Source organism: Plasmodium inui, assembly GCF_000524495.1.
Source record: "Plasmodium inui San Antonio 1 unplaced genomic scaffold supercont1.129, whole genome shotgun sequence".
In the NCBI taxonomy this organism is placed as follows: Eukaryota; Apicomplexa; class Aconoidasida; order Haemosporida; family Plasmodiidae; genus Plasmodium; species Plasmodium inui.
Window position 1 is genome coordinate 5,403 of NW_008481963.1, and position 9,807 is coordinate 15,209.

At 46.2% G+C, this 9,807-nt stretch overlaps 3 protein-coding genes across 3 annotated transcripts; all 3 read right to left on the reverse strand.

Moving 5' to 3' along the window:
• Window positions 1–2,629: 2,629 nt before the first annotated feature.
• On the reverse strand, window positions 2,630–4,382 carry C922_05669 (hypothetical protein; the record flags this gene model as incomplete). Its single annotated transcript, XM_008821240.1, has 3 exons — window positions 2,630–2,767; window positions 2,931–3,395; window positions 3,465–4,382. 3 exons carry the CDS (start codon window positions 4,380–4,382, stop codon window positions 2,630–2,632), a joined length of 1,521 nt encoding a protein of 506 aa, XP_008819462.1.
• A 1,554-nt stretch (window positions 4,383–5,936) lies between these two features.
• On the reverse strand, window positions 5,937–6,224 carry C922_05670 (hypothetical protein; the record flags this gene model as incomplete). The annotated part of the gene is made up of 1 exon (XM_008821241.1): window positions 5,937–6,224. One exon carries the CDS (start codon window positions 6,222–6,224, stop codon window positions 5,937–5,939), a length of 288 nt encoding a protein of 95 aa, XP_008819463.1.
• A 540-nt stretch (window positions 6,225–6,764) lies between these two features.
• C922_05671 (hypothetical protein) lies at window positions 6,765–6,965 on the reverse strand (the record flags this gene model as incomplete). The annotated part of the gene is made up of 1 exon (XM_008821242.1): window positions 6,765–6,965. One exon carries the CDS (start codon window positions 6,963–6,965, stop codon window positions 6,765–6,767), a length of 201 nt encoding a protein of 66 aa, XP_008819464.1.
• Between the last annotated feature and the right edge of the window lie 2,842 nt (window positions 6,966–9,807).

Genomic DNA, 9,807 nt, shown 5'->3' on the forward strand with positions numbered 1-9,807 from the left:
TGTCTTCCAGTGATGCCAACAATCCTCCATGATTATTTCAAGGGCTACTATTGACCAATTCGGATTAGCTTATGTCCTCCTTTTATTTTGTTTTGTTTTTTTAAGATATTACAGATATTATGTGGCTTATTAGGAATCAGTAGCTGTAATCTCATTAGAGAATAAAGGAATTATTTTTAATTCCTTGAGAACTGCATACATATGTGGATATACAGGCTTCCTCACTTACTGTATTGATAGTTATTCTTTAGTAAAAACTAAGATCAAGGAATTATAAAGGCGAATTCATTTTGATACGTAACATCGGTTATCATCACTCCCTAAAAAATCATCCCCAGGCGATAAACAGGACCCAAAAGGCCCCTACTCCTGGGGCGTACAGAAAGAAGAGGCTTGAGGAAACCTGTGAAAGCTACACCCACACACATTAGCCAGCAAGGACTCAATGGTCAGGCTCAAATTCAGGAAGTAAAAACGGGGGAGTAGCCATTGAACCAGGACAATTACGGAACAAAAACAAGGAACCTATCTCGGCAATACTAGACTTAAGGAAGGCCCCCACACCCTCCGTCTTGGATCACAGCTAACAGCAAATGAAAAACACAGCCTAAATGTAAAACATCCCCATAGCCGCTAAGGAATAGAGTATGACGACTCCAAACTGAGAACTAAAGGGGGTTACATATCCCAGATAGCCGAGCAAGTGAGTCAAATGCACATACTAATCGAAACTACACCAGTCAGGTTATAGGAGGACAAGTAAAAGGGACCTAAGGACTTAATGCAAATAAGGAAACCGTGAAGAATGAAGGATAGGGGTAAAAAAACCAACTGCGCACCAGAGCCTAAAGAGTAAGAATCATGGAGCCGCCTAATAAGGGCAGGGCAAAGAGAATGGCCACCCAACAGACGAAGCCTAGAAGACAGAGTATGAACCCTAGGGCTTAACGCGTGTATACTAAAAGGTGACGACTAAATATTAAAAAAGAACCCGTAGATTCTGAACGGGACAATCCACAAAGGGAAGAGTAAGCGTAAGAACTACGGAATAACCCCTAAAACTGATCACTGACAAGTACATAATAAAGGAGGAAGTCTAATCTCCAAGTCAAAACCATTAGATACTACGCCATAGAAGAAGAACAGTATGGCCTATAGACTCTCACCGCCACCCAGGACTCTGAAAAAATAGAACAAGCGATCGGCCCCCAAGACACTAACAGCAGAGGAAGCTCATGTAATCCCTGGAAGGATCACCACTAAATGCGGACCCCTGATACCTGAAACGTAGCCCTCATAAAGAGATCACTAGGAAATAGGGCCTAATCCATAAGCCGGAACCTAAATGTAACGAGCAGCACCCAGCGCCCTGACCAATAGACAAAGAACTTAAGCGATATACCCCTAAACACGAGACCTAAAAGCTGACAACTACCTCATGAACCTAACCCCCCCCCCTCCTGAGCCATAAAACCTAATCACTAGGCGCTGAACACCAAAAAGTAGCCACCAAACCTCCAAGTCCAAGAGGATGAAGAATAAGGGATAAGACCTGAACACCAAAGGAACAACCCAAAACTTTACCCCAGAGACCATGAACTCGAAGTGCCTGACAAGGAAAACCTCCTCCCTGAACCCCGAAACGTCCATATAGTCCCTAAACGTAAATGACTAAACCGCCAACAATAGACTATACACCCTGACGCCGACACCCCTCAGGGGCCTCCCGGACTTGAACCGCACGGCCTACACTCTGGACCAACACCCCTAACCGTCAGGAATCAAATCACAAGACTAAGTCCTAAAACCAAAACAGGAAGCCCTGACCCTAGAAATTAAAAACAAGCGGCTGAACGAGATCCGATAACACCTCAAAACTAAACTCTGACCCCTAAGCCCTAAACCCTAAACGCTGAAAACTGAAAGCTAAACCGTAAACCCTGAACCCCGAACCTCAGACCCTAAATCCTGAAGCCCAATACCCGAATTGTAAATCTAAACCCTCGATCCGGAATCTAAACTCTAAACCCCGAACCCCTAAACCCTTAATCCTAAACCTACACCTCTCTAATCATAACCCTAAATTCACGCCTAAACCCTGAACCCAATTCCTCCCCCCTAAATGGCTCATTACTCCTCTGCAATCCCACACCCCGAATCTGCCGGCTGAGATCCATCAAGTTGAGGATCGGGCGCGAGCTGTCTAATGGCGAACCCTGAAGGTCCAAACGATTGGACGGGCTCCGTTCCTGCCATGTCCCGTTTTTTTGCCCTCTTGGGGTACCTTAGCCTTTAACCTTCAGCTTCTGTCATGGATGGTTCTCCCCAGTTTGTTCATCCTTTCTGTCCACCATCGGGCTCCGCGGGCCCGGTGCGACTCTGGGGGTGCTGCTGCCCTGCCCTGGTCACTTGCTGCCGGATTCCCAAAACCCCTTTCCCTGACATTAAATTTATCCTGCCCCCCCCCTACGAGGTTGAGTGTGTGGCTCTTGGTGGTGTGGCTCCTTGAATAACTCGGACGGCTGTCAAACTCCCCGGATGGTTAGTTCCCGTCTTATACTAACTCACGGCCGCCGATGGGTATCGCCATATAAAACAATAGCATTGAAAATCTTGACATTCTAACATCTCAGGAATTCAGACAAGTGAGGCCGCTGGATCCCTGGCTTGTTCCTGGGCCCCCGGGATCCGGTTGTTTTCCCCTTCCGCTGCCTCTTGACTGCCTGTAGAGGGAACGATCTGCATTGATGTTGAGTTGACTTCTAGTCTTTAATCAAGGGGCTGGCGTAAGACAGTTGGCGCCTGTTTCGGCCGTCCGCTGATCCTCATGGGATGGAAAATTCGGAAACTGTGGGGCGCGCTTACCTGAGGGTTGGGGAGTTCTCCCTTGGTGTTCTCTAGATGTGCCTCTGAAGCCCCTGGTATCCTACCTTTGTCCGCTTAGTTGCCTTTAATCCTCCTGTCCCGATCGATCGACTAGCTCCAAAAATACGATACAAACCATATGCTGAAGCAAGCAACATCACACCAACCCCTACTGTCACTCCTACGATTTCTCCTGAGCCTGTCCCAATCCTGCCGTCGGGCCGCACTTGCTGGGTCATACCTGGACTCGTCTGCTCTTTACCCTCCTGATGGTCCGAACCGTTACTTGGGAGTGCGACGCCTCCCTCTGTGTGGGGGTCCGGCCCCTGGACAGTTGGATCCTCCTTTCCAGGTTGAACTCCACCTGGAGCTCTGCTCGATTTTGTTTGTTCATCCGTTAAGGCAGACTCCTTCTCGGAGATGGCGGCCTTTTCTGTTCGAGCTCGGAGGTGGTCAGGTTGCCTCGCTTCTTTCCCTGCTATCCGGCCGCCAGACGCTGGGGCTGTTGTTGTGCCTCCTGGCTCGGATAACTTCTAGGGGGTCAGTTCCTGATCTGTCTTGGCTGTTGTTGAGGGAGTCCTCCCAACCGGGGCTATTACCACGGTATCTGCGCTTAGAGGGAGGGCGTTCCTTCGGTCATCGTCCTTATTGAGTTTTACTGCCTCCTCACCTCCTGAAATTAACTTCAAGTCAGATTCTTTTGGGGCTGCATCTACGACACAGAATGGGTAAGGTGTTGCTTGCATTCTACAATAGAGCTGTTGTTCTTGGCTCATCGTCACGAGCCCCCCGAAGATTTCTTTTAGACCTGTTAAGGGACAGTTAGGGCACAAGTCAGTCAGTGCCTGGACTACACTTATTACGAGACTTAACCCTTCCATTCTGCAGTATTTAAATCCTGTATCGACTTGACATCTCTGATTATACCTGTCGATTATGCTCCAAGTGTTTGCTGGGTCGAGACCTATTGTGTTTTGTGGGTCCAAAATTTTCTCCCTCAATTTGTTACACGGCCCCCAAACGTGGTCGTGATTGTCTATGAGTCTCATATCATCCTTCCATAACCAGTAAACTATGCATCCAATCAGATACAACATCTTCTGACACGTGCTATTGGCGTTGCACTGTAGACTCTCGTTTTGATCCATCAGTCCCTTCCATAGTCTCCTTTCCGCCGGACCCAGATATTTATCTGTGCTGGTATTATTGGGTTTATCCTTTGCCCTCTTCAAACACCATTGTATTATATTATCCAAAATATCCCCCCATTCGACTGGTTGTCCTTCTTTGTCTGTGACGAGAGTCCCTTTTTTATATCCCTCGTTCTGGGTTTTATAATCCTTCGCCTGTCCCTCCACTGTGCTTATCCACTGACTCACCCCCATACCTATTCTGTCTTGCTTCGGTGGGAGCTGTTCTAACCGGAAACAGAACCTCGACTGATTTGTGTTATCACATGCTAGGCCTCGAGGGGCAGGATGCCTAGGGATTCCCCTCCAAATTACCTTCTGGTTCATGTCTCTAAATGCTCTGTTAAGTTATTGATCCTTGGCCCCGGCTTGTCCTTTTTGACGTGTCTTTCCTATCAATCAAGCTTCTGGTTGTTTTTGCTCTATTCTCTTCTGCCTGATATTCTATCCTGATCGATAAGACTTTGCTTCGATTTTTCCTGAGTTTCTACTTTGATCCCTATGTTCGTTATTTCTTGTTCAACCGTATTAGATAGAGCCTCCTGTTCGTTTGGATCAGGGGACTATTCCTCCTCGGGGCCGTCGAGTCCTACTTCGTCTGCTTGTTCCTTGTTTGTCAGTGTTTTTGGGCTCCTTTTTTTTGGTGGAGAGTTCCTGACTCCCTGTGGTTCCTCCGTCGTTATTCGACCTTCTGGAAGGAGATTAGTTGTTCTTTTTGATATTCGTATATTTCTAGTTGATACGTGTCCCGCGAAATATTGCTCCTCTCTAACCTTTCGCTCCTGTGCGCCTTGGTGGTCTGCTTCATCTTCCTGGGACCGGTACTTATGGCTGCTGGAGAGTATTTGCGTTGTTCTGCCTCCTTACTCCATCTCACGATTTGCCCATCTATCTATTCTCTCCTCCTTCCATCGCGCGGTTAATTTTTCCCCCCCGACTCCTGGTGTCCAGTCTTCCCTCTTGAGCCGTGCCCCCCGGAGAAACACTCTATCCTGAAATGTCCTGTCCCTTTTCTGCAACTGGCTAGCTGCGATAGGTTCGTTATTTCTTGAGTCCCCCTGGGGTTGCGCCGGCCTCCATGATTTAGAATCCTTCTGGATATTCGTATGCTCTCATTTCGGTTTTCCCCCTTCCTTGGTTGGCTCTGGAGGTACCTGTCTCCTCTACCGAGATGCTCCCATTTCCCCACGTGGACTAAACCTCCTTATTTCTCCTTTCTTTCGGGGCTCTCAATTGTCCTGTCGCATAGCTTACCTTATATGTATATGTAGTGTCGATGCGGCTGCGCCCCCTCTCGGGCCGCCTGGGCGTCTCTCCCCTATCCTTCCGGTACCTTCTTTAAACGCGGCATTCACCATCCCCGGCTCTCAGCCCAGGGGGAGACTACTGCTGCCCCTCTTGAATTACCCTGAAATCTTCCTGGACATTCTTACAGTCAACTTTCTCCTCGTCTGCCTTTAATGGAGCGAGGGGGGCTGTCTGTTGGTTCCTAAATTGTTCTTCTGCCTGGGGAGGTTTGGTCCCGGATTCAATAATCCGGGGGATACCACCCCGGTTTTATGGGGACTGCTTAACTGAATCCTATTGTGATTACCTCCCGTCTGATTTCAATTTTTCGCAGCTCCCTATCTAGCTCCTGTCCTTGCCCTGACGTAGTGATCCTTCATGACTTGCCCGTGGGCGCTGACTGTGTCCTGTGCTTCTCCTCTCGCTGGCTGGTGTTTCCCAACTCCCTGGGGTTCCCTTATACCTCCTAATCCTCGGGGGGTCGGTCTGTATGTTCCGTTTGGCTGCCTATTGCTTTTACGTGGAATTGTTTCTTCGCTATGAGCCTGTCTTTTAGGGTCCTTCCTCGTCTGGTATATTGTGCTTCGTGGGTGGTCATTCGTCTGTGAGATATTCTTGCTGTTTTGCTTCTTTCTGTTTCGGCCCCTCGGGGTCCTTGCACTCCGAGGGGGGGTTGAGGATTGGCTGTTGTCCACAAGTCTTCCCTCTGATCTCCCTGCTAGTCTCTATCCTCGCACACGTGTTCTTGATCCTGATCCTCCGATGTTTTAGAGAGGATCGGTGGGTTCCGTTCGCTTCTTCCTGCTGACCTTTTCGTAATTCATCCCCATCAATCTTTTCTGTCGGTTGTCCCTTTTTCTTGCTGGATTGTTCCTTTACCATGGTTGAGGAGTTTGGGCCCCCCTTTCCTTCACGCTCAGAATTGCCCCCTGAGGAGAGGGGGGACGGATTTCTTATTTTTGGCGGCGTGAGATCCTTTCCCGTTGGTTCATGTATATTCCTCATCAGGTCTCTTCTATCTCTCCTTTGCTGTTCTGGAATGATTAGATCTATATTCTCTTGTTGCACTAAATTCTTTTCCTCTTGGGTGCACTCGTGTTAGGCCCCTACGCCCCCTATAGTCGTTCTGGTCAGGCCCAGGGGAAGTTGTCCCGTGCTTATCCTGGGTATCTCTTTTGGATGAGTGACTCGAAATGTTGGTCGAGATTCATGGGGGGATCCTCTGGGTTTCTTCTGATTAGAGTTCTGCTGCCTCAGCCCTTCCTCTGTAGCTGTTTGACCTAATGGAGACGTCAATCACCTTCGCACTTAAGAAGTTGGGTGGCTCCCTAGACACCCTTTCTAATTCTTCCCTTGGGGGTCCTATTATTTCCTAGAGGTTCCATTGCCAGAGGATGCTCCAAACGAAGATCTGGGCGCTTTTCATCTTGAACTCCTGAGACTTACTTTTACTGGGGTGGGGGGAGTTACCCTAGATATGCTGCCCCCTGTGATTTTACTATTGATTCCTGCTGATGCCGGGTGGATCGTTAGTGCAGGAGATGTATCTATCTTGGCGTCTGGGTTTACTGAGAGTCCCTGTTCCTTTGGTGTCGACTGGTGTAGCTCTGTTTGCTGATTCATCCGCTTAGTCCAATCATCTTGCTTTCCTGTTTTCGTTCTCTAAACTCTCCGAAACTTGATCAAGGAGACTTTTCGAATTGGCTTCCGTTACTTCATAGTTAGTTGCCCCTCTGAAGCTTTGGTGAAGATTTCTGATATTTCTCGTGCGTGTATATTATTCACTCTTCTTGGATCTGCTATATTCATTATTTGTTAAGCCCGTTGGAATTCGTTTTGTTCTGGGTTTCACTGTCCTTGTGGCAGTGTTATCGCCTGGTGAGAGATAGTTTGGTTAACTCATCTCCTAAAATTCGGGCTTTGACCCTTGTTGGTATGCTGACTGGGCAGTTTTCCGGCCTTTGGTTAGAGAAGGGAGATATGTTCTCTTGGGTTTGATTAGGGGTCCTATCCCTTCTTCTAGCTGAGACATTTGATATTTCTTGAGATTTGTGAGTCTCACTTGTTAGGTACGGAGTCTTCTATCTCCTCCTGTTTTTGGCTACCTGAAGTTATCGTAGGATGAGATTTCTTGGGGGTTGGTTTTGCCTCCACTAATGACTTATCCTGCGTTTTTTGTAGTTGGTCCTAGGAGTTCGCCAGCATCCTCGCTTGGTTTTATTTGCTGATCCTCGTCCTGGCTCTTTGTCCTGACCCTTGTGCTACTTCAGCGGTATTTAGGGGACCCTTTAATCCTTATTGATATCCCCCTTCTGACTGGAGTGTGGGGGTCGCTCTTGGGTCCCTGATCCCATATATTGGGCCAATTTCTTAAGCTTTCGTTAAGTTGGGTACTTGTATCTTACTTTTTAGTATAGGAGGTGTCTGAGACTGTACCTCCAGTTTCAAATGATCTGGAGCTTGTCTCCACTTCTGACCCTCTCGTCAGGTTTGTTTCTGCTTCTTACTGGGATTATTCTTCTCAGTTCTTATATTTACTGTCGTGTTTGGGGAGTCAGGGGGATTTCTTGATTTTGTGACTCACCTCCGAAAGGGCCTGGGACTCCTCTTTAACTTAATGATTGAGACTTTGGTCTTCTGATTTAGGATTCGGGAGGGGCTGTTGATATTTATTCTACCTGTTATATTACTTTTCTGGAGTTGCCAATTAGTTAGTTGTGCAGAATCTAAATATCATCTCTTAATTTGGTTGTTATATGGTATTAAAGCTTAGTTGATCCTGCTGTGATTCAGGCGATGGGTTTTTTCTGGCTGTTCTTGTCAGTCCTCTGTGAGTTTTATCGGTAATCTTGGGATTGCGCTTCTTTGATATGGGGATTTTTCTAGCTTGGCATTGATTTTTCTGGGGATGGAGGTAATCTTGTTCTGGGTTTAGCTGAAGGAATTTCTCCCCATATAGTTTTCTGTATGGTTGCGGGTGATATTAGGCTTAGATTGTTCATGTAGCATTTACTGCCCTGACTTGGAGGACAGAGCCTGTATTTGGATCCGGTAAGATTTAGGTCGCTGTTACGGGGGTTTCAGATTGGTCTGGTCGTTTAATTGGAGAAGTTTTCCCTTTGCCAGGTCCTGAATCTTGGTTGTGGGGGGTCCTGTGCCTGGGCCTGAGTTTTTTCGGGGGGATTCGTTCTTGTCAGAATTAATGGAAAGTTTAGTTGTCTAGAGGATAATAGAACTTGGTGGACATTTTTTCCTTTTAGAACCTGTACGATTAGTATTCCTAACTCGGCTGAGATTTGGGCGATTAGTGAATCTACCTAGAAGGAGGCATCTATTCATTTTGGAGGGAAATAGTCAGTGAGGCTGACTGATTGAGAGGATCAGAGGAAATAAATTTATTATTTTAATTTACGCTCACTTCTTTAAGAGACATAACTCTTGGAGGTGTCTGGGCTGTTGTGATCCTTTTATTCCTACTGGTTTTTCCTTTTTGGTTTTTTTCATGAAACTTTTGCTCTTTATTTCTCAATTAAGCTTTGGGATGCTTAGAGTTGATTTTCATGTTAGGGATAGGATATAGTGGTGGGATCTTAACACTACCTTTGGTTTGCTTATGCTTGTGTATTTGGTGTTCCTTATTTAGAATGAGTCACACAGACAGAAAATAAGCTGTCTGGAGTATATAGAGATTAAGACTTCGTATTGTTGAGAAAGTCCCCTAGAGTTCAGAGTTCATCAGACTATTTCTAGAGTTCTGGAGTGATCCTTCCCTGGGCCTATTGCTTATAGATTGAGAAAGTGATTTTTTAACTGGTCTATCTTTGACGGAGAGGGCTCTCAAGGATTTTTTGGAGCTGTTCTGTTAAAGAGAGTTTTTGGCCTGGAAGAAATCATTAAACCAACTTGTCGTTTGTCAGACTCATCTTCATTTTCCTCCTCAGAAATATTATATATAGGTTTATTCTTACGATCTCTATCAGATGTGTTTTTGGGTTCTTTCCTGTTTTATCCAGTCCAGCCTAACGCCTATTGTAGGTGACCGGGGTTTCTTGTTTGGGTGATGAAGTTCGGGGTTGTGTTTCTTGGTATTATGCTTTCTTGGGTTTCGTAACGTAATTTCTTTTGTCAAAATATTCCTTTCCTGTCTGAGTGTACTCAGTCATTGTAGTCAACATAAAGGCGAAAATCCTGCTTCGGATTGGGGGTTACTCGTCTGGTAACCCTTCCTTCCTCTCTTAGGAAATTCTTCTTAGGTTGGAGAAATAAGGTGGGTAGCTAAATATACAATAGGACGGGATATCTGTAACCTGTTTTTGTTTTGGGGCTAAAGAGAACTAAAGATACGTTTTTGACTGTGTTCATTAATGGATAAACACTTATTCATTCCATTAGTTAAGCTTTTTTTAAAGAAATCATAAAAGGAACAAGATTGTTCCTCTGAAAATCTCTCAATACGATGATTTCC